We start from the raw sequence: 25,990 nt of genomic DNA on the forward strand, positions 1-25,990 counted from the left end.
TTGACCAAAATAGGGGAGCTTAGACCCTACCTGTGCTGTCTAATCCAAACGGCTCCAGATTGGGCCAGAATTTTTAAGGGTTAAAGTAGGGACTATTAACGCTTTGGTAGCGCAGTCGTTCTATATTGAGGCTCGTGTTTTCAGCGCCCCTACTTTTTTCGACAAGTGATATTTTCTTGAAGACTGAGGTTAATGTCTGACACCACCCCATACTTGACAGCACTGGGTTTACGTCTTCATCCTAAAGGACGAATAGAAACAAGCACCCATGCCGAGTGGTGTTATAGAATTAATGCTAACCGCGGGTCCGTAATTTGATCCATATAGAATAGAATGCAATAGAGTGGAACGCAGTATGATACAAGTTTGAACTTACCGGTGTTAAACTGGTAAAAAAACTTCCAAACATTCCGGGGCAGGGATTTGAATTTAGAAAACATAAATCTTATTTCAACACTACTAAAACGTGAAAACTCAAAAAAGGTACCTGACAAATGTTAAATTTCAAAAGCTACAGACAACTACTAAAACGTGAAAACTCAAAAAAGGTACCTGACAAATGTTAAATTTCAAAAGCTACAGACAACTACGAATTATAATGTGGAACCAGTGATAGAAGGAATACTTGAAGTGACTTACAATTAAAATTCATTTGCGATTGGCAGACGAACTTGAATGATGATGAGCACTTTTGGTCATTCCATCCTCTTCCCTTCCCGCTGTTTTGATGCGCACAGGATTCTGACCCTACGAGAGTAGTTGGCTCCCCAGGAGACCACTGATTCCAGTCAGCAGACAGGGGAGTGTCATCTTCCCATGCCCACTGACGCTGGCTGTTGTCTGTGTTTAGGCCGATCCAGAACGCTGTTGAGTCTGGATCCACGGCGTTCATCAGACCCCATATGAAGTCGTCCTCGGCCGTGTTTTTCGGCATGGCCAGGAGTCCCCCTACCACAGCGCATGCGTCCCTCGCCTGGTTATAGGCGCTCGTTACTCCGTACGCCCTGTAGCAGGAGACCCCGTGCGCCGAGTAGTTGACAGGACAAGCTCCTGCGATAACTAGAACAACAATCTTTTTTTTTTTAAATCAGAAAACAAGATACACATGGACATGGGCATAGTGGCGCTACACTCAAGTACATAGACTTATTTTACAGCGCCACGGAAAAGCTAAATAAGAATAGACAGAGACAATGACAAACTTAAGCAAGTTTCTGAACAAACGTAACATCAATAATATAAGATATGACTGTAAGTAAAGCGTATCAAATTAACGATAGCAAAAAAAGGTAACTGAATATTTAGATACACAAAGTGAAAAAAAATAAAATACATAATACATACAACTGCACCGACCCTTGATTAATGTTAAGGTAATAACAACAATCTTTATTAACACCAGAAAAATTCGGCAACGATTTTGAAATGTACATGTCTACTGCAAATGGATTAATGGATGTGCATATTGAAATATGAACAAGCTATGGTTAACGCATCATTAACACTGCTGGCTCTAGGATAAAATCAACTATTTGTACACAGTAAGGGTTAGCTCCTCCTAGAAACTAATTAGACTCATCTATAGGATGCAATGCATTAAATTCTTTCGAACAAGCAGCAAGAAATGTGAGCAGTTTTGTGCGTTATCATCATGTCGTGAAGAGTCCATGATAATGTGACGTTCATCCTCAATCTCAAGTGGACAGAATGGACAAAACTCTGGTCACATGAACTTATGATACCCTCCGATTTCTATTTTCAATTGTGATAGTTATAAGAAAAGCTCACTCAAGTATTTAACTTGGTAGCAGGCGTAATTGTCAAGCTTCTCAGATTAAAAAAAGGTACAAACTACTGGACATATTTTGACTCACTATAGCTTCGAAGGTTCTAAAATACAACTTATGTGATTTAGATAATTTAGGCACCGATCGAAAAGAATTAACTTACCAGCGCTAACTGGAGTCGGAACAGCAACAGGTTGTGCTGCTTCTGGGAATGAGAAGAAAAAAATGATGATATCAATTAATCAAAATAGATCTTGACTTTCGGCCTACCATTCCTACCCACATACTAAGTAATGTCACAATCCATTCATGGCTTATTGGATTATGCTGGCCAAGTTAAAGTATGCTGTGACACAAACATTAAAGAAATATACATTCAAACCAGAACTTGGGGTCTTCAAAACCAACCTGATAATACACCTTCTCCCACAGATTCAGTTCGTTATGATTCAGACCAAAAACAGAAAGAATTAGAACTACTTTATACTCAACGTTTACAAGGTATTATGACAGGGTCAAGAGCAAGACTGATGGAATTGGGGGATAAGTGTACAAGTTTTTGAACTTAGTGCGCAGAAATTATACACGAAAAAATTATCAGAAATTACAACTTTCTCAGAATTTTTTCTCTTGTAATCCTACAGAAATTTTAGAAAAGCAAACAGAATTCTTTTTCTCCCTATACTCCTTTAAAGACCCCCAGTACCCCTGCAAATTCTCAGGATTTTCTCCCTGGAGACTATGACAAAATACTGCTAGAAGATCAGAAGTATGCCTGTGATGGACTTCAGTTACAGAAGAAGAACTGCTCAATGCTATAAACTACTCTTCTAATGGAAAATCACCCGGGTTAGATGGTATCCCTGTAGAAGTTTATAGATATTTTTACACAGTATTCAAAGCCCCCATGTTAGACTGTTTTAATTTTTCATTGACCCAACGTTTATTAACAAAACACCCAAAGACATGGCATAATTTTCTTATTACTGAAACAGGGGGGTAATGGCCAGGACAAAGACACTATATAACTAGGTAACTGGAGACCAATAACTTTGCTGTGATGCGATACTAGAATACTTTTTAAATATCTGGCCCTTAGCGTAAGATCCGTTGAGATCTGTTATAACAAATATCATTAATAAAGAACAAAATGAATTTATTCAGGGCAGATTTATTGGGGAGAATATTTGGCGCATACTTGACTTGATTGAATATTACGAAAAAGAAAAGAAACCAGGACTTATTTTCATTTCAGACTATAAAAAAACATTCGATACCATAAGATGGGATTTCATCATAGAATCATTCGAATTTCTGAACTTTGGGCGTCAGTTTTCAGCTTGGGTACGAGTCTTATATGATGATATTACAAGTTCTGTTTTAAATAAAGGATAAATAATATGACCCTTTTTGTTTACATTATGTAGTTTGGCAAGGTTGTCCCCATAGTCCCTACCTGTTCATTATTACGGTAGAAACGTTAGTAATTAAGATTCAGATTTCAGCTTGGGCAGAAGTCTTATATGATGATATTTATGATATAGTTCTGTTTCAAATAATGGATACATATATGACCCTTTCCGTTTCCATCATGTAGTTAGGCAAGGTTGTCCCTTCAGTCCCTACCTGTTCATTATCACGGTAGAAATGTTAGTAATTAAGATTCGTAGTAACAACAATTTGACTGGCCTGTCCGTTCTTGGCCCCTACTTTAGCATCATTGTATCTCTGGCCTTACACTGAATTTTGACAAATGTAAAGTACTTAGAATTTGAACCTTGAAAAATAGTTATTTCAAATTGCCCACCCATTTGCCATTTCAAAAAAAGGTACAAACTACTGCAAATATTTTGACCCACTATAGTTCCCAAGATTGTGAAATATAACTGTTTGTGATTTTGATAATTTAGGCACCGATAGAATATATATAGAATTAACTTACCAGTAATAACTGGAGTCGGAACAGCAGCAGGTTTTGCAGCAGGTTTTGCTGCCTCTGGAAATGAGAAGAAAAAAAATAGATATCAATTAATCAAAAAAAGATCTTGACCTACATGTTAAGTATGCTGAGACACAAACATTCAAGAAATATACAGAGCTAATGGACTCTTCCATTGACCCATGACCTGGAAAGGCTGGACATACAATATGTTGTTATCACAAGATTGATTAGATACTTATTCTAGGACCTTTCAACTTTACTTACTGTCAGTCATATATACATGATGTATACATAAATGAATGAGATCAAACAAAAAAGTTAATTATAGATACTAAAAAAATATGGAAAACCAACAAAGTAACTAGCTAAAAAAATAATACAATTAAATGGCATATCAAATCTTAAAGAACTAAAAAAAAACTTCAAATTGCGCATTTTGTAATGATAAGTTACTTAACAAAAGTACAAAACAGAATAAACACCAAATGTTTTCGCAAATAAGTGGACATGAAAAGAAACGAGGAAAACAAACCAATCAGGAGATTGTAGTTGGGCTCTCTATCATGTCCTTTTTCAGATGATTTTTGAAAGTGGTAAGAGACAAACAATTTCGTTGCCATTGACTCAGATTGCTATCCATTGAGGGGCCTCTTAACAGCCTTGTGAATTTATTCTAACATTTTTGTGAAAATATTAGCAAGATGTGTACACTTGCATAAATCCGAATAAATGTACGCGAATGGATGTTGTGGTGCCTTAATTATTTTCCCATGACTCTATCACCACTAAACATTTTGAAATGGGCCAGTTCATAAAAATGTATGTTTGTGTGCATATGTGTCAAAAACAAGAAATGCTTTTAACAAAGCTGGCAACGCGACTGTTATGATTTATGTATATATTGCATGATTGTAGTGATGAAATATAGGAAGGTAGTTTGTCAAATAAGTGTAGAATCATGATACAAGGCTAAAACGCTGCCACGGACAGATCCTTGTATCTAGACTATTTTCAATTGTAATATCAACCTGAACCTAGCTACCTCAATGTTTGCCCGAACTAAAAACAGGGAGCAAGCACGTAATTTTTACACAGTGTTTAATCCTAACACAGAGTGGGATGTGGAAGGACAAAACGCTTGGAAGCCGCTACGGAATCGCGAGACCAGCGGCTGCACTGATACAACAATAGCCCTGTCTCATAATTTGCTCAAAACGTGCGAAGAGTCAGACAGACAGACAGGCAGACAGAGAGTCAAACTGACAGAGTGTCAGACAGGCGGAGAGTCAGATAGACAAAGAGGCAGACAGAAAGAGAGTCAGACAGACAGAGAATCAGACAGACTTTCAAATCCAGTATCCTCAGGCTCAGAGCCAACAACCCTAGCCACTGAGCCACCGTGCCACCTCTCCAATTAAATGGTTCAGTCTCAAAGCAAACTTTAAGACTGACTTAAAAAAACTTTCGTACCTGTGACAAGCATTGTTGTCAGCCAGTAGTAGACCACAGCGGTGGCAAGTCGGACCCTCATGTCTCCACCCCCGTTCCCTGCCACGCCTGTAGTCCGGAAATCTCCGCTAATAGTGCTGATCAGTTGTTGTGTTGAACCGCTACAAGACCTAAAACATCTATCACACACGAAATGTTTGTTTAATGCGCGAGTTGTGGTGGAACTGCTGAACTAAAGAATGTACCCTCCACTAGTGAGTGGTAGAATGGCCCTGAGCGAGGCAGAATGAAATATTAAAACACTTCCTATCCCAACTCAATTAGGAACTCAATAAAGTTTTTATCTCCTCCGGTGTTTGAAGTCTTTGAAAGATACGTGATACAAGGTAGGTAGGAAAGAATGTAATTTCGCACGATGCTTCGGAGTAGCAACATTCCTCGGTGACAATTTACTGCACATTTTTTCCAGTCGTACTAGATCTATGCCCTATCCGATATAGGAGCAATGCAATATATCAAGTTACCTTGAAAGTTCTTACATGTATCATCTGACCCTTACAAACAAACATTCAACAAAACCAACAAACAAACCAAGTTGACAACACGCTACAGGTGTCATCTTAAAGAAATTACTTATAGACAAGTTATAATCCATGCAGAGCGACATCTTGGAGCTTTAAGAATTAAATGAAACTGTTTTACTGTGTCCGAGGTTTGCGCATACCAAGCCTCTTTTTTAGATATCGTTATTTTTCGTAATGATAAGTTTGTATTTCAAGGTCATATTTGAATAATGGAATTATGGGTAACACATGCTGGAAGGCGACACAATGCCATGACAACGCCTTCGGGGCGCATGCGTACTGCACCCGGTCCAGTCCCCTGCATTATCCTGAGTTCTCCATTTTTCCCATCATGCAAGGGATTTGGAATATGGATTGTTGTAATTATTTTGTTTTACAGGATCTACAAATGTATCGCTGAGTGAAACTGAAAAGCCTTAAATGTAAAGATGACTGACACAAGACAAAAACAAATTTGAGATATTAGACCAAGATTTATTTTACAACAGATTCAATGTTAATATCAATCAATAAAAGAAATGCTAAAATCTATTCAAAGAGTACTTGCTTTTACTTAAAGAAACACACACTCATAATTCGATGTTAATGTATTACTTAGAGATGAATTCAAAAGCTACAGAGAAAGTAACATAATGCCTAGATGTGCAGTGACAATTTTTCCCGAAACAAAATGAATTGCGTGGAATTCTCCAAAGAACATCCTGTGTATATTCAAATTTCATAGTAATGCTTCACATACATATCAATACAAACCTAGAAGATTAAGCCAAATGTTTTAAACATAAATAAACAGGAATGTTTTCCATAAAATGTCCTCGGATAACATATTGTAATAATATACCTCCATTCGATATAGAATTCTATTGAAAAATGCAAATTGACTAACATATGCAAATTGGATACTTTTGTTTGGCTCATCTCTGGGCTTCACAGTTTAACGCAAATGCATCGCACTTCGGTGTAACCGAAAGGGAGAATTGCAACAGATTCACAAAGTTGGTGCAATTTCGAAAGGGAGAATTGCATTAGATTCACAAAGTTGCATGCAATTTCCTAGCACAATTTTATAGCGCAGTCCAAGAGACCTGCTTTACATGCATTATTATGACAGCAGTTACTTGTTTACATGGAAGACCTAAAAAATGCATCAAGTTGCAGTGATTCTCAGTGCAGGTATGCACATCATACATACACACACACATAAAATCCCTTCTCTAAATGTTAGAAAATCTTGAACATTATCCTTAACACAACCTGTAATGCACTTTGGTAGAACCCTATACAAATGTTCGCTTTAGTCACAAACAAAAACAATCTTTTTTTATACAGAGCACTAAATATCCTTGACTTTCCAGAAATTTGAAGAAAAACGTTAAAGGACAATCATATATCAAGTAGACTTCACTTCTATTTTTCTATTCTGTATGAATGATCTAATTCTTCTTCAGCAATTTTTGTGTGTAAATATTATGACTTTTGTTTGCAGTACACCAAATCCTGATTGGTCATCACAGCCTGAGTTGAAACAGTAAACCACAACAGAATTAGCCATGTTCAGTTCTTAGTGCACATGTGCAGCCGTAAGGCACTTATGTCAGGAACTTTAAATGCTTTAAAGGCATCCAGAGCATTTTATGAGGCTTGAAACTTGAATAAAAAACCTCCAATTTCTAGTCATTCCTACACATAGTAAGTTTCAATAGCACTATACCATTACATATCGACATTAAAGGAGCAAAGATACAATGTCGTTGTGTTTTGTTGTGAGAATTGAAAGAAAATCCAAGCCCTAATAGACTGATCCTGACTGTTCATCACAATTAGTGGTTTGGCCAATGAGAGAGTGACTGCATGTCCGTCAAATGTTTGCATTTTTATGTTTTAAAATTGCATTTCTACGTTTTGACGGAGGTAAGCAGGCCTATGGTACCGGTCTATTTACAATAGGCGCGTGAAACTAAAAGATCACAGTGTAGCTAATTTTTGTGCCGCTTTTGAGCACTTTTGATAAGAAATCTGCACGCAAATGTGGTAAACAGTACGTGGCATTAAATGTCAATTTAATAATGATTACAGCAACTAGAACATTTTCAGTTTTCAAGCCTCAAAAAATGCTCTGGGTGCCTTTAAACCTACATGTGCATACCTTAAATCAGTGTTTCACCAATGCACATTGGAACAGTAAATTGGCATATCATTCCCTACCATATTGCATAGTTGGTTGCTTGATTTGGAAGACTTAAAATCTATGACAGGAAATACAGTCAAGTAAAATTGCACCCATACATTAAAGAGTTTACTAAATGTACAAGAAGTAAAAGACTAGCTTAGCTTAAACACCTTTAAGTTAACACTTTCCATCCTAAGCTTTCAAACTTGCAACTTAAAATGACCGATGCTCAAAACACAAAGTAGCAGAATTAGGAATGCATGTCACACTTTCAAATGTTTGTACTGGCCAGAGCGCTATCAACATCCAAAATTCTAAGCTTACAATGTATTCAATATCCCTTACATAAGATTCTGAGTCAGGTGACTATAATTTAGACTGCAGCTATTAAAAATCTGTGCACACTAGTATAAATTATCAATAATACAAAGTGAAATTTGCTTCTTGAACTTTCTATCAGTTCAGATAGTTGTTTATACACCCAACAATTAATGGCTTAAATAAAAATCATAGGCATATCAAATATCTATCTAGTATCCTATGTTATAAATACCTAATAATAACCCCTCAAATCAAAACCAACATTCCACAAACATAAAGTTAAAATTCAAAAATACTAAAATCATGGTGATTTAGTCTATGCAACCAACATGCTGTATCATGTAATATGATGTTTAAAACACCACCACAAAAGATGACAACGGATATGTACATGACTGTATGGTAGACAAGCTTTGTCTGAATATTTAAATCAAAACATTTTCCGATCATTTCATTACTCAAAGGCGATATCATCTACACACGTCAAGAATTTGTTGTAAATGATCTAAGGTGCTTTGGGGAACAACAAATCTACATTGTGACTAGCTATGACTTATAAGGTTCTGAAGTTTTGGAGAGTACTAGTGAGATATTAACACTCCTTACGACAAAACATACTAGAATTTGTCTGACAGAATTGTAATTTTTAACCATCCCCCTACTGCCCAAACCTGTAACCAATACGAATTCGGTGCCAAAACAAAACCTTAGCATGGAGGTTTAACACTTTCAACATACATATGTAGCTGGAGCCACAAAAAATCATTTTTCATTTTTCAAAATAATTCACACCCTGGAATGATGATTATTCAAGACAATACATTTTTAATACTTTCAAGTTAAAAATATATAATGCGCAAGGAGTGCCCAAAATGCTAGAAATGTGAAAGGCCTTGGCTTCAAAACATTAATGCCTATTTTGAGCCTGAGAGAATGCTCAGACCAGTCCAAATGTACTTTAATCCTAAAATCATGAAAATTGAATGCCAAGGGAAAGTTTTGGATTCGATTATAACAAGTCTTAGAAAACACACCAAAAAAAACAGTTACTCAAGCGACTGGGTAAAATTACGAAACAGACTTTTCAGAAAGCATCCGGCCTGTCTTTCCAAAAATTGTCTGAAACGTCTGCTTCAAAATTCTACAACTGTTTTTCGGCGTATCTTATTACCTGGATGTCTAACCTTTATCAACATATAACAAGAAAAGTTTATCAGAATTGCATATAAAGCCTTGGTGTTTTCAGTAGTGCCGGTTAGCTGGTGGCATACTTGTTAACCACACTCTGTGCCATGTCCTGTATGTTGGCAGGCAGGTTGGCCCACATCGTCAGACCCTCCACTTTCTGGGGAAGAGCACTGGAGGGATACACTCTCTGGAAGTTGTCATCTAGACAGAAATAACTGAAACATCAGCAACTGAAACACCACCAGTGGAACAACACGATTATCTGACATTTGGCGTTTCTTTTAACACAACCAGGTAGGTGGCGCTTTTGCGGCGAGAACAGCTACTTATAGCTGTGAGAAGCAGCACTCCAGTCAGAAGCTCTGAAGAAGGTGTCTGAGAGACACCAAAACGTCAGCAGGTGAGATTACCTGCCAGTGGTTGTGTTAAAAGAAACCCCAAATATTTTATATGTTCTACCAACCTGATGAAATTATTTTTGGAAACACGATTATCTGTTTCAATCAGCTCTGTCTCCAGCTTTAAATTTTGTCTGTCCCACTCATTAAAGGAAAGCCAAGCAATATCAGGGCCCGAAAATTTGATTTTTGGAGTCATTTCATTTAGTCATTTCTATACAGTCATGATTAGCACAAACAACACTATCACAATGTACAGCAACATCCATGATGCAAAAATATGACGTCGGTGTGATGTGAGAGCTCACTGAAAATAGTCGTGGGGGGTTTTGTAGGCTCGCGAAACTAAGGAGACTATTGTATGGAACGTTTTTGCATGGTTTTAAAATGCTCAAAGTGTTAAGACTTTTTAGTTATCATACGAAAATGTGCTAAACAGTGTTAGTAAATGTCACTACCATAAACATTTCATTGACAACATTTTTTTTCTATTTCCATTTGTTGGGCCCTAATATTGCTTTGATTGCCTTTAAAGACAATGTTGAATGAAAGTACTATTCGCTTATCAATGATTTTGACTTTTTAAGGTGAAATGAGATTTACATTTTGCGAGCAGTAGAAGAGTCCACAGTGTAATCTGGATACTGTTGGCATCCCCACTATTCAATAGCCTCTCCAGATAGCACAGAAGTCCAGGAACATTGGGTCCAATAGTTTCAGCTTCGATGCCTGAGGAAATAACATAGATTTGTTAGTTCTCTTTTTGCTTTGAATAACCTGAAAACCACTGACAGTAAACACCAGTTTTCACAGTAACAGTTATTCTTGACATTTTTCTGGACCATGGTTTTAAGTTTGTTGTTTTTGCTATCTTAAAATTTGTGTATCCATCACTGTACAGTATGTGACTATAGTGCTACCACAAACTTAAACCACTGCAAACAGTCTCTTTTCTCCCTACCGTGAAATTAAATCCTGCAAACTTAAAGGCATTTACAGTAAGTACAAGCTGGATAAGACTGGATTCAATTTGTAAGGTTTCATTCACTCTCTTGTCGATAAGTGTGGTGGGTCCTTTAACATGCTTGAGGTGTTGCTCACCTCAAACACGGAACCTCATTCAAAGTCTTAATATCCAAGTGAAATCCCTAAACAAAGCTGCATGTAGTATATCCCCCCACAAAAAAGCAATAAAAAGTTATAGCACCATGACTCATAATATTAAACTCTTTAAAGTAAAAGGATAACACTAAGCGCTCGTTCTCATTTAAATGTACACATTTTGTAATCTCCCTTACCGTTAGAAGTAAGACGTTCCTGACATTAAGATATGCCGCATATAAGGTACGCAACAGCCGTTTTTAAAACCTAGAAAAGTTTTAAGTCGTTATAAAAACTACAGTTTGATATCTTATATGTGGCATATCCTAATGCCAGAAACGTCTTATTTCAATCGGTAACGGAGATTACAAAATGTGTACATTTAAATGAGAACGAGCGTAAGAAAATCAAATTTTATACACAAAAGATAAAGTCAAACTCTGTTTTATGCCAGTATTTTTTTCTCAATGAACAACTGTACCATAACATAATTATGAACACGTAATGCGAAGTTTCTCACCTGTGACCAGTAGTTGACCGATGATACTGGCACAGTTGTACTGCACATTCAAATTCTCACAGTTGGTAGCCACGGAAACAAGGTTGGGGAAGACACGCCCCTCTTTGGTCTCGTGCAAGTGATCTCGAACAGACTCTGGAACAAGAAAAGACGTATAAGGTAATTAATATGTAGCCAAGGTGGCTCCCTCAGTGACAATGCACTGCTTTACAATGAGCTATACAGGCAATGGAAAATCAAATGATACTTTTACATAGAGTAACAATCAATGTTACAAACAATCAATGGAATGGAATGAGAAACAGTATGAGTCATCAAAAACCATCCTTCCATCTGAGCCAGTATTCAGTTACCAAGTGAACACAGGATTTAATTTTCCCTAGAACTATTGTTGCCACTAATTATATAATTAGTACAGTAGGGGAATCCTCATTAGATATCTTTAAAACCACACTTAAAGCTAGATGCGCAAAGGTTAGGTACAACAAGTTATTCAGTGCAATATAACCAGCTGTTGCGTGCCGCGTGCCTGCAAAGCTGGTGTGTTAAGGCGAATGGAGGTTATACCGGATATATATACATGTTCTGATCCAGAAGCTGGTGTGTTTGCTGAAGAGCGGCTATACCGGCCATACAGATACAGAAGCTGGTGTGTTACACTGAAGGGCGGTTATACCGGCTTTACAGATTATAACAGATACAGGAGCTGCTGTAATACACTGAAGGATGGTTATACTGGCCATACAGATACAGATACACAAGCTGGTGTGTTACACTGAAGGGCAGTTATACTAGCTATACACTGTCAGATACAAATACAAAAGCTGATGTGTTACATTGAATGGTGGATATACTGGCTATAGAGAAAAGATACCTCTTAACCTACTGTAACAGTTGACATTACTCACCCTTGTTCGCCATGATGGCCACAGCTGCGGTGACTTCAGACTGAAGTTCCACACTACTGGAGGAGTCCACCAGGTTCCCTGTCAGCGCATCCAGGATCCCGGCTTGGACGAATGCCTGAACAAAACAAAAATGTCATATTGAACAAAATCAAATGTCCAAGTATAGTATCAATATAATGGAATGCATTATAATGGAAAACTTGCTATATCATTTGTTGCTTCAAAACGTTGATTTGAGCCGGCTGTTTTCACCATATAACACACTTCGCCATTAAAAAATCAAAACTTTGTTTTTTCATCACAAAAAAAAGAATATGTACTTCACAAGATGATAATAATACATTAAGGCTTTGAAGTTGGGCATACTTTTCTTTATCAGGGTCACTCTGTATTGACACAAAACTGTTTGAATATTCCAAGCTGTTTTCCAGTGTAACAGTAGTCCATGGTCTCACCTCAGCGTTCTCAGTGTCCACCAGGTTCCTGACGGTGCCTGCAGCATGGCAGCGGACGGCTGTGGACTTGTCACTCAGCATCCTGGGAAGGATAGCCAGAAACCAGTCTTGTAGCAGCTCCGGCTAGAGACAAAGATGCAAATCGCACCAGGTTGGCAAGTCACTGAACAGAAAGACTCTTTGATGTACACAAACAAGTGTTTTATTCAACCGACATTTCAGTGACCGTGTGACCGTGTGTGCAGTTCTGACTGGTTTACTTTGCATTGCAGCTGTAGATGTACATGACATTATTGTACTTATGAGTTATTTAATCCATTTCATTCCCTAACAGTAATAGGGTCATTTTCCCTTCAATTTTCTTACACTCAGCAGTTACTTCCGCATTCGGTGCGTTTCGCTGTGGAGTCATGGATTCAGCTGAAACATACCCCCAAACCCGTACATACATGTACATGTATATGCTCTGTAACATGCAACCCACATAAATGCGCTGTAATGTGCTCTCTCTCTCTCTCTCTCTCTCTCCAATTTTAAGTCTTTTGTTCCCCATCACATGGGGGTTGGGTTAACATGCGGTCCCAAAAGTAAAGTATGATAAACATACAGCGATACGTAGTTGTGTAGTCCCAAATGATAAGGAGTGTATTATACATCAATATTGTTACATGTACATGTACATTATAAGGGGAAACATGGGGGGGGGGGGGACACGACATAACGTCTCCATGAAAATAGACGAGCTTACATTACCTGATTAGCCTTGCAGATGGACAGGTTCCTGACGCAGGCTGCAGCTGCCACCTGCGTGTCCTTACTGCCAGTCTTCAGCAGGTGGTACAGCTTCGGGAGGGCACCCTGACGTACAATCAACCGCTGGTTGGTCTCTGAGAACAAAACAACAACAGGAACTAGTTAGGCAACATCTGCATTATGTTTACCTTCACATGGTCTAGCCTTACAAAGTACTGCTCTGTTTATTATCACTCAAACACATTCATACATATGGTGATAAGGCCCCTCCAGCTCTGTCCTACCACTTGCTACATTGTGTATGTATTAATCAAACAGTGTGACAGCGTAGTCCAGGCCGTTGACCTTGAGCTTATCTTTTTAAACAAACAGAGCAAAAACAATATGATGTTAACCTTAAGCGTAATCTGTCAAACTTAAATATTTCTGTAACAAGCAAAAAAGGAAGAAAATGTTGTATAGAATTTAAAGGGAGGTTTAAAATAACAATGAAACAAATTCAAAGGAATTGAAACTACGTATACATGATTGTATGTTTCCAAAAAAAATAGCTTAATGGCTGAGAGTGTGATTATAATGTGCTTACCATCAGATGCAAGATTCCTCAATGCAAGGCAGGCTTGGCACTTCACCTATAAAAGAATGTAAATGAAATTGTCAAGTTGGAAGTAGTTGTGGAACAATTATTTACCAAACCATATCTACCTAACAAGTTATCCTCTATACAACGAGAGCTACATGTATGTACCAAATTGAATGAAAAATCATGACCATAGCTTGTCCAGAACATGAGATATCAAAACTGAAAATTTTGCTGCATTTCCATAGAAAGCTGCTGGGGGGCCCTAAATCTAATCATTCCAAGGATTAATCTAGACATTACTTAATTACCAAATATCAAGACAATCTACCAACTTGAAGACATTCTCGAGTTATTCTATTGACAGACAGACCCCCCCCCCCCATGACTAAAGGTAGCAAAATAACCTTCTTGGCAAAGGTAATAATCATATAATTGTAAATATCAAAAGATATATCAAACCTTGTCAGCCATGGAAGACAACAGTGCGATGAGTCGGCCGGGGATGTTCCTTTCCCACAGACTACCCATGATCCTCCTGTGCTCGGTGTCCACCGCCATGTTGCTGAGAGCGGCAGCACAGTAATACTGAATCTCCGTATCATCGTCCAATAGGAGGTCGTTAAAGACTTTGATAGCACCTTCTCTTGCTAAGTCACTTCTGTTGGTTTCTGTTGGCAGAAAAAAAGTTTAAAGTCATGATTATTCAAAACGTCATCTTCAATAGACTTCCGACTCTCAGAAACAAGGGAAATCCTTGTGTAACAGCACAAGAATTTTCAGTATTTTGCACAGTACAGTCAAACTTGTCTAAGAAGACCACCCAGGGGACCAATAGAATCCAGTCATCTTAGACACGTGGTCTTCTTACAAAACGCTCGTTCTCATTTAAATGTACAAATTGCTGTGGCCAGCCTTTACGATTTGATATGAGCCAAATCATGGGCACCATCGCGATGCTTTCTTCATTCTTATTATGTTTCACGAAAAATGCATGACAACATTACTTGTGGGTTTTGACATAGAAGGAGTTATAGCAATGGGTGGCCTAAAAGCCCTAAAAAAAGGCTGTCATCTGAGGAGACATGCAAAATTTAAAAAGCAGCCAAAAACGTAACAATTCAGTGCAGAGAATGACCGGTTTACTGGTGAATCCAGCTACCAAGGCCTTCCGACAAATCAAGTCAGATCGCTCCTGTCACTGTTCTTGTACGCTGTGCAAGGTGCAGGTTTATAATGCCTGTCGCCAAATTCTGAAACCTCTGTTACCGTCTGAAGTAAGACGTTCCTGCCACATATAAGGTGCCAAACTCTCGTTTTTAATAACCTTACCAAGATGTGTGAGGTTAAGAAGAGCTCCTACAGCGTTACGCTGTACCCTGGGGTCAACCGCATCTGCCGCCAGTCGAAGAAGCGGCCGAGCGCCCCGTTTCACCACGATCTCTCGCTTTGCTCTAGCTGTGGGGACGACAGGAAATCGTTATTGCAATATTAGCCTAATGGCATTGACCACTGATCACAAGCCTTACATAGTAGATGTCACATATCAGCTTGGGGAGTGCAAACTCAATACTGATATTTTCACAAAGTATAGACATTGATCCTACGCTTTTCAAATAGCTTACAATACAGGCTCGTAAATTCATAAATGATTGCAACAAGTACAGGAATTTTGCTATGATGCTCCCAACTTTTATCAGTACATGTATGTGTGCATAGATTTTCCTCTGTGCCCATATGCATGATTTCTAGGTTTAACTTTAAGTTAGTATACATTTTGTAGCACCTTAATTCTTATACATGTATGTCAAAAACTTAGTGTGCATGGTTGATAGCATATCCATATCTCTAACATTGTCTTTATCAAGATATCCCAGTGTGCTATACTTTTGAAAAATTAGCAAATAAAAAGAAGTATATATGCCCAGGTTTTAAAACAGTCAACCAGTACCTCAGTCAGTGAGTGGTCAAACCACATTCCTTATTTGTTGCTTTAATTTGCCTCCAATATCTATATAGGTCAGCACAAGTGGACAGTAACAAAGACAAATTCCAAATGTAATTGGGGCTTAACGAGTTGTAGAAAGAGGACAAAAACTCACTGAAGAATTTTTCAAGAACCTTGATACAGTAATTTTCTGGACGATTTGCCAGGATTAGATAGAAAACAGAAACGACAAACTACAATTAGTTGTAGACATCATGTATGATTGACATTTCACACAAGACATAGCTTAAAAATCACATGCATCATTTGCTACAGAGAATGGTGACCAATAACTAATGGACGTTTGCAAAAATTACACTAAAAATTGGTTTGGCAGCTTGCTATATACAACTGTATATCAAATTCCCTGTAATTTCTGGGTAACCACCAAGTAAAGAAATCAGTCGGAGGTTACTTTGTGGCCTGTTCTGCCTTTCTAAGGGTGCAAGAATAAATGTAGAATGGAGTAAAACAAGACAGTGCATTGCTAGATAGACCAGTGCAATGGCCAAGTCATACCGAGGACATTAAAAAATGGTATATACAGCTACTCTGCTTAGCACTATATGCATTTGAGAAAGAGTATGGTAGTTGAACAAACACTCTACACTACCAAAGGACTAGCCCCCTGCTTTTGTGATTGCACAAATTTAAAGTTGTGTGGCCCAAGGGCTATTAAGACAGAGATTGACAGCACACTGTGCACCATCTGGAGCAGGATGGACTAACCCACATATGTACTAGACATTGCAAGAACCAGTACTGAGTCTTAACTGAGGGCAGACCTGAATGAAAGAGGACTAGGAACATTGTGGTCAGACAGAAAACTACATAGCTTAAAAATAAGATTGAGGGAGCTAAGCTAAGGGAGCTTGCAATGAACCGGACAAAGTGGAGAAATTTGAAGACAGACTGATAATCATCAGATCTGAAGAAAGACTGATTGCAGCTTCAGGGTGTTCAGACAAGTCTGCAGCAACAGACACACTGGACTACTAGACCTACTACTGTGTAGTGTTGCAAAAACATAATTTTATACATATCATAAGTAACTGAGACTTAGGCGGGTCATCTGCTTGGAGATGACACAGCGCTAAGTTATATTAATTACTCACCGTTGGTAGCGAGGGATGTGATACAGCCGCATGCGTTACACTGCACCTCTGTGTCCGGTGAGTTCAGCAGGGTCAGGAGGGGGTACAGCGCACCGCTCTGTAGGGTCGTCCTGATGTTGGACTCTACATTTGTATAATAGGATCATTCAACAATAATCTGGTTGACTCCTATTGATTACAGTGATTTAGGACAATAATATTCTACAAAATGTATATCACAGTATAGAGATTGGGATTCAGCACAATTGCAGATTTTCCTAGGACAGATTGGAATTGAGCTCGGATCTATCCTAGATGCTATTGCTACAAACTAGAACCAAACAAGAATGCATGATTCTACAAGACAGCGATTAAGTCAGGCTAGTAGACCAATATCTACCCTTATCTACACATCTATCACACTGGTCCATTTGCAATTTGGCCAATACATGTACAGGTGCGCCAAAAATAGTTACTCAAGCAACTGGATAAAATTTTGAAACAGTCAGACGTTTCAGACAGTATCTTTCGTCAGACAGCATCTTTTGTCAGTGACTGTGAAAGACAGCGGATGCTGTCTGAAATATCTGACTGTTTCAAAATTTTGGGGTATCTTACTACCATGATGTCTAACCTTCATCAACGTACATGTATGTACTGACAGAGGTGACATGCACTGTCCTGTCGTACAGTTCGGATCACCCAAGTGAGGTGACACCTAAGTTTCTTGCTGTAACTAAAATACAGATTTGGTGCTAAAAAAGGAGAAATTATAACCAGGATGACGTACCTGGTCCGTGCAGGGTGAAGTTGTTGACGGCCAGCGTTGCGTGTCTCTGCACCTGTGTGTCCTCCGACTCTAACAGAGCGACCAGCGGTTCCATCACGTTAACCGACACGGGCGCAAGCACTGGAAGGGCGATATCGTCCCATGGCAAGAGGTTATTTAGAACTCGTAATGTTAAAACTACATTCCATATACATGATTTTGTGAATGAAATAATGTAAGGCGAAATGCCATTGGGTCGTTGTGTCAAAGAAATTTAATGACATTCATCATTCTGCTTAGTTCTCTATACGTCATGTAAGACCGTCACATTTGAAAAAAAAAAAACAGTGTTATCAAGGCCTTTTTAAGCATGATTTGAGTAAGTGGGTGAGTGTAAGAGTGAGTGTGAGAGTGAATGTGAGTGTCAGTGAACATTTTGAATGAGCAAGCAAGCGAGAGTGAGTGTGAGTGAGTGAGTAAGTTAGTAAGTGAGTGGACCTAATCTTAATAAATGTCAGATTAGTTTACACCGGTAAGAGTCATATTTTGGTTAAAACCGGTACCTATCGCAATGTCGTTGACAGAGGGGATTTTAAAAATAATAAGTTGTCCGTTCACAGTATGTTAAAGAACCTACATTTGTAACACAAGGCTTCATTTTAATGAAGGATGACTGATTCAAGCATGTACAGATCTACTCACTTCTCGAGCTGATCTCTGAGAAACAGAGCGCTGCAGACCTCTGCAGTTCCACATTGTCAGAGTAGGACAGGGTACACAGGGCATGGAGTCTCTCATCTGTTAGGAGAGGCTTTTCCTCTTCTGAAAAAAACAAACAATCATTTACAACAATTAGAACAAATCATAGCGTGTTTGCATAAATCATGCAAATCAGGTCCTTATAAGTAATATCTAATAATTTTCCACCTTTCCTGAATTGAGTATATGTCACTGATCATAATGTCCTACTTGTACATAAGAAGACAGTTCAAAGTTTTGAATCTTAAGTTTGCAGCTAAAACGGTTCGTGGTTGTGTATATTGTACAAGGTACAATTTCAAGTATCTTACCCCAACGCTCGTGAACTTGTCACAACCTGATGATGATGATGATGATGCAATCATGTACTAGTTAAGTCACACAATATATAAAAATGCATTATTTGTGATTTTGGGGTGGAGACTGGTCATCCTGCAAACTTTAAAAATAAAATCACCGCCAACATTTCAAGATTTACATCTACAGTACATGTAATAAAAAAAGAAAGACATTGAAATTTTAGTAATTTAGAGCACGGAAATACACACTCACAAAAGTCAGAAATCATTTTCATCTTCTTACTTTGTTCTAGAAATCTCAGCAATCTGTTGACAGCCTCTCTTTCGTTGTCCAATAGGAGGGGTTCATACAAGTCTCCACGGTACTGGCGGGCGGGGTAGCAGCCGCAGCAGAGACAGCACGCGCAGTATTCCATAAACGCCTCCATCATTTTTGTCCGCTAAAACGAGACTTCCACGTACCGTCAGGATCGCTGTAAACAAAAATAAATAAACATACCAAAACTAAGCATAGATATTACTCTATGGCATATCCATCCTGTTCTAGCTTCCGGTTTTTAAAAAAACGTCCCTGCAATTCCAGAACAAGCTGCTAGGGGGCCCGAACCTATACCACTTCTATAAAGGTATATGTTTTGTCTGAAAACTACTACAGATTCTTGTAAGGTCCATGGAGAACAGGTTGATTTGCATACTTGACGTTTCCTTTTAAAACTTTTCTTTTTGTGTGAAACATGAAAATTTGAAAATGACTTAGATTTGTCGAAAATACACGAAAAACATATATTTTGTCTTGTAAAATGTACTCACAAATTGAGGTTTTCTCCATTTTTTTAGCCTAATTCTATATTTTCTCATCCAGATTCTCAAATTCCAAACTTTTTGAGTGGAAAAAAAAGTTAACATTTGAAAATCACTGAAAAATCACTGAAAAACTGATTCTAGCTTTCAAATCTAAGACTGTAAAAAGTTTTAAAATCTCTTGGGAATCAGCTACATCTGAATAGATCTGACAAGATCTGACAAGTTACCTGTCAAGTACTTGTACTGTACATCTTGAAATGTTTGCGATGGTTTTATTTTCACAGAGTACTCAAATTAACGACATTGTGAATTTGCCTAACAAATTTACCACTGTTAAAACTGTTTCAACCGCAATCATAAAAACACAATGAAAAAATTTCCCCTTTTTAGTCTACCACCATATTCGGTCTCTGCGAAAATAACTGAATTCACAGTAAGTGACAGTACCCAGCAGTACCCCTGACCTAACTATAGGACCATGAATTATCATAATTAGTAGTCCTTGGCAGGATCAAGGCTTTTCAGCCAATTACAAAAATTCTTATTTTGAAGTGCAAACTTAGAGAGGAAAGAGATAAAGGCCATGTTACAAGTCGTTTCCTTAGTTGTTAAAGTACTTTAAACATAGTCTTGTGACAATATTACTGAAGTACAAAAATGGGTGTGCCTGAAAACTAGAAAAAAGGACAAATTCCAATCTATTGATACTATCAATGTTTTCAGTCTTTTTTACAGTGACACACCTGTTAAAGGTTTGCTAAAAAATTATAACTGAAAAAAAAAGGAAAATGTGAAATACGATAGAAGCATATTTTCCTCATTCTGAAACGTTTGTGCCATAGTCATTGAAAGTTGTCGCATGTTTCAAGTGCAATGGGCTGCCACCAGTGGCTGCTTCTTTAAATTTGGTGTTCTTACATGAGTTTGACCCGATCAACGTGCCAGGCCCGGCTTGCTTTACCGCCTACTGCAAGACAAAAATAAGCGACTCTTCTACCGCCATTTTGAATCGCGCGCGACTGAAATATCCTGCGCCACGGGTGGCGCACTGCGCTTCCGCCCATAGGTCTAAAGACAACCGTCATCGGTAGCGAATTGTCGCGTGCCTTTTTAGTGTTATGCGACACAAGTGTAAAGTGGGCCTTAGTTAGCTTATAATTAGTACACGTACTTGTTTCACCCATATACATGTGTACAAGCTAGACATGCCAAGCAAATTGGCCAGAAACTCATACTAGTACGTCAGACAGACAGGCTTGGTGCAACATTTGCCGATGATGTCATGATGAAGTCATTCCATGCATGAGTGTGCAAAGGCATTACTTGGGTGTGTACTCCATGACTATATGTATATGACGTGCATGGAAAATTTGATTCACTATAATAGTATATGCATTGAATTATAATTTTGATTTGTCAATTTCAAATTACCGTAAGCACTTCTAATTCACTGTTAATCATTTATACATTACTCCAAATGTTCCAATTCAATGTAAATAAATCGTTTGTTAAAGTAAGCAAAATTACTCGTTTTAATTCTTCTACTTATAATTACATCCTTTTTGTTTTCTGTCCTTCATAATTCAATCAAAGGTGTAAGGTGACGAAACTATCTCACGGTCTTTTGACCTCTGACTCTTGGCCAGCAGGGATCATTTGTGATAACTTTCCAGTCGCTGAACTGAGTCAGAATAGATCTTGAGTTGTTTTGGGCATTCTAAACAGAGTCATCATGTTTAATATATTTGAAAAAAACACATTGGTGATATCAACATTGTAACAAAATGCAGGAAATCATATTTCAGAGAAAAATCCACAACAGTAGCATTTAACTTGTATGTAACAAGTATGTGTGTTATAAACTTAAAAGTAGTATTACATGCACTTGAATACTTCTGGCCAATACTCTCATTATTATATCAAAATTCAGACCCAAGTCTAAACTTTAGATTTTTCTATGGCAACTTTAGCGTTTGACCCTGAAGCGCATTCTATTGCTTGAGGCAAAGTGCAGACAATTTCTTTTTGATAGCTGGTCTCAAAAATTGTTGCTGCATTGTGACTCGTGACTGCATTGTTCTTTTCAGCCAAGCACACAAGGTCAACCCCATACTTCTTGATATGAGTGTGTTGGCTTTTAATGTGCAAAATAAGCTGGATTGAGTGGCATGTACATTCTACACAACTTGACTTGATATATGTGTGTTGGTTTAAATCAAGGTGCAGACAGCCGGATTGACACCTCAGAGGATTGACACCTCAGAGGCTTCTCCGTACACAAGAATGACTTTGTAATGTCATCCACCGTTGAACATCTAGACTACAACAACGCCCTAAAACAACGGCTACCAGATCTCTCTTACTCCAGGGGTCAGCAACCAACAACCTCGCCATCAACATTTACAACTGTCTGGGGCACTACCCAATCATGTACAATGTACATGGCAACAACAAAAGATTTTCTGTCCGCTAGCTTCCAGCTCAGAGACACCTCTAAACTGAGTACTCAATATTCACTGCATTGTTTTATATTGTACCATTCTATGAATTGCCTTTAATAGTTTTTAGTGTTTTATTGTTGTATTCCGTGGAAATGTAATTTGTTGAGTAGTCCGCAACATCAGCTTGTCTGCCTGGCGTTTCACTGTGTATTGTCTTGTTGCAACTTTTTATAGAGAATAAAGAATAAATGTCTCCCCTGAACACAGTATACAATTTGCAAATTGTAGTCTGTCCCAGCGTCATGATACCTGACAAATGTTACTCTCCAAGCAGAGGTTATGAGTCGGCTCTGGCTTGCTTTTGACATCTTTTCTTGAGTTTTTACCCGCTTTCTATTTTCTAAGATTGGTGAACATGAGCTCTAAAAGTATATCAAACTCTTAGATATCCAACACCTCAAGTGCTGTAATATAACTCAAAAGACAAAGACGTACTAGTTAGAGTAACTGATGACCAACTAGTACTTCTTTAATTATACGTTCCGGTTTTTATCACGGAAGACAGTCTGTTTACTGTTTTCATTGCTTGACACTGTATAAACAGTAAAATGCACAGCTGGCACATAAACTGATATAGAACTATAATTTATGCATAAACAGGTGCAGGGACAGTTATTTGATACCTCTCACTATGCCCGGTAATTAATCTTGCTCAGTTTAGTGTAGCTGTATCTGGCTAATCTAACTTAAGCTTCACTGTAATTTCACTATTTTTCACAGAATAGTTACCAAATCAGAAAAAACTACTAGTATGTTCTGTAAAGTCAATCATTTTTGCAGGGACTTATATTTCATGGTAGAAGGGAAAAACAGTATTGTAAGTGCATGGTTGAAACAATGCTGTACTTTAAGTACAGTAGCAATTATTTTGGAAACATATATTCACAGTTTTAGGAATTCAGTGGAGTGACACTAGTACTGCAAAACAGCGAAAACCACCACAAACATTTCAAGATTTTACAGTACGTAAATTGAAATTAAAAAAAACACGCAATATCAAAACATGGGCTGTGATATGCCAACTGGAATGGCTCCTGAAATGATATACAGTGTGCATGTCTTGTTTATGATCAATACATGTATGTTTCATACTCTAAACCTTTAAATGTTCACAGTGGTTTCATTTACATTGTGACCCCTCCACTTCAAAATCAGATAACATGAATATGCGCTTGCAAACTGTTTTAATTAGGTGTACTACAAAACTGCTGCAACTGCAAACTTGCAAATGCGAAAACCTCTGTCCCCTGCCACTGCGAAATTAAATCCCAGCGAAAAAAAATGAACTTAGAGTACGCTGTCAGTGACAGCTGTTGTCTAAATATTAGTTACATTGTACTTGTAGAGCGAGGAGACTAGTACGGGAACAAAAGTATGTGACTGCATGGCATGTTGTACAATAGTCTTAACATATTGACCCAGTTCTACTCTATCTAGCACTGGACATTTTTACAAACTTTATAACTTCACGGTGGCGGCAAGTGATTTACAGAACGGATGTGTGAAAAAAGAATCATAAATAATAACAACAGGTTTTTCACAGTGATGATAAGTTCACGGTACAGGGGTGACCATGAAAACAGTGAACATAAAGTTATAGTGACAGAAACAAGAATTACACTAGAGACAAATTGCAACAAGTCAAATTGATTTATGCTTGCTGGGAATCTGTTTCATGGAAGAAGGGTAAAGGAGATCTTTGCAAGTTTATTTTCAAACTTCGCGATTTGACTTTAACTTTATTTGGGATCCACATTTACTAGTGCTGCATACCTGTAATTATATCAAAACACAGTTGCAGCAAGAAGGTATTTTGTTGTATTCTCCAAGCAGAGGTTGGTGGGGAAGACTGTGACCTTTATATCAAACAGTAAATGCATTTAAGTTTGCCTAGTTTTAATTTCGCGGTAGGGAGTGTTCGCGGTGGTTTTAAGCTCACATTTGAGATGATAGTAGACAAGGGGTTAGGAGGAGGGCAAAAAAAATTTGCAGTGGTTTTAAGTTCGCGGCAAAGAGCTTACTGCAAAGACCGCAAACATAAAACCATTGCGAACATTTCTGCATTTACAGTAATTCATATGCCTGCTTGTTTTCTTGTCCACTCACCCACAAAATTAAGTCTCCGTGAAATTATATATGAATCTAGAATAACAAGAATATCAACTTTTGAGTCACCACATATTGGGATTATGGGAAACAAATTGCAGCTGCATGTGCCCCTGCCACATCACAAAGTAAATAGCATTAATTGGGATAAAGTGAATGGATGAATGTTTTTGAGGGAACCTGATCAATAACTATAATTAGATACATAAATCTTCAATACTACTTTTCGAAGTCTGCGGCATTTTTAAGCAAAGAACAAATAATTCGAGTATCACATTTAAACATTAGCGAATTACGGTAACTTTGACGTAATTCGCCAAATGTAATCGTGGCTGCAGTTTGAGCAATTTTTACTGATTCAAAACTCCAGATATGCTACATTCATACTTATCATTGGGACTGGAACTAGTTCAACATTCTTTTCTATGTCAAGGCATGATTATGCAATTTCAAACCATTATGAAAAGCCAGCGTAACGTTACCAACTTTTCAGGTATGTACTTACGTTGTATAAACAAGGAGGTTTTATATAAAACCTCCTTGGTATAAATCACACTAACTCAAACATGATTCTTTCATTCCCAATGGTTACTTGCAAATATTATGCAGACAAGTAAAAATTCTGTGCATATATGAACAAGTAGGTTGACCTAATTGATTTGTGGCAGTTCCTTGTCTTTGTTGACACTGTACTTCAGTTCAACAAATTGTGGTTTGAATTTCCCTTTCTAAAATCCAGGTGTGAGACTTACAACACCTGGATCTTTTTGTTCGATTTTCTCACATTTGCAAAACTACTCTCAAATTACTAAAATATGTAGGTACGTGGCTATCTGAGTTTTTAATTAAAACATTTCACCTAAGCTACAAATGCCTCCGGATCGGTTTCATAAGCAAGTAACACATTGTTCTGATTTCAACAATAATCAACACCACATGCACGAAAACAAAGGAACACCAACAGAGAAACAAAAGAGAATGCACAAAACTTGCCGCTAGTATTTTTTCTAAAGAATCTTACCTTCAAGATGATTCTGCTTTGTCTGTCATTCGTTGTCTGGATTCCGGCGAAGCAAAAAGGGGAACTTCCCAAAGAAAAAACCGGCTTTGCAACTTACTAGACCTGCATAATAAAATTGTCACGCTCTTAGCTCTTTTCAAAACAAAGACAAAATGGCATACTTCACTACATTTTGGGGAGATATTGTATATTCTTTAAACTCTAACTTGTCAACAAAATCAGTTCAGTTATTGATAGATATATAAATAATGTGACATTTATTAGGTACGTTATTTATGATATCTTTATTTTATCAAACATGATACTTTTCAAGTAAAAATAATTTTTACCTTTGTTAATTCACCTATATATCTATGGACTGGTCTAGACCTTACATCGAATCAGAGGCACCCTTACACAATGCAATGTTATAAAATCTACAATGTAAATATGACGACTTTGTATGAATCTTTTAATCTCAATTTACGAAGAATATCATAATATGATGATGAAAT

General features: G+C 37.7%; 1 protein-coding gene across 1 annotated transcript; it reads right to left on the minus strand.

Annotated features, from left to right (window-relative positions):
• Window positions 1-6,215: 6,215 nt before the first annotated feature.
• LOC136423921 (uncharacterized) lies at window positions 6,216-25,643 on the minus strand. The gene is made up of 14 exons (XM_066412317.1): window positions 25,497-25,643; window positions 19,348-19,537; window positions 18,709-18,828; window positions 18,028-18,147; window positions 17,259-17,381; window positions 15,489-15,614; window positions 14,619-14,827; window positions 14,163-14,208; window positions 13,577-13,710; window positions 12,824-12,946; window positions 12,369-12,483; window positions 11,461-11,595; window positions 10,443-10,568; window positions 6,216-9,642 (listed from the first exon to the last, which is right to left on the minus strand). The coding sequence occupies exons 2-14, from the start codon at window positions 19,493-19,495 to the stop codon at window positions 9,509-9,511; spliced, it is 1,659 nt and encodes a 552-aa protein (XP_066268414.1). The 5' UTR covers window positions 19,496-19,537; window positions 25,497-25,643; the 3' UTR covers window positions 6,216-9,508.
• Between the last annotated feature and the right edge of the window lie 347 nt (window positions 25,644-25,990).

This window comes from Branchiostoma lanceolatum, chromosome 18 (assembly GCF_035083965.1).
Source record: "Branchiostoma lanceolatum isolate klBraLanc5 chromosome 18, klBraLanc5.hap2, whole genome shotgun sequence".
In the NCBI taxonomy this organism is placed as follows: domain Eukaryota; kingdom Metazoa; phylum Chordata; class Leptocardii; order Amphioxiformes; family Branchiostomatidae; genus Branchiostoma; species Branchiostoma lanceolatum.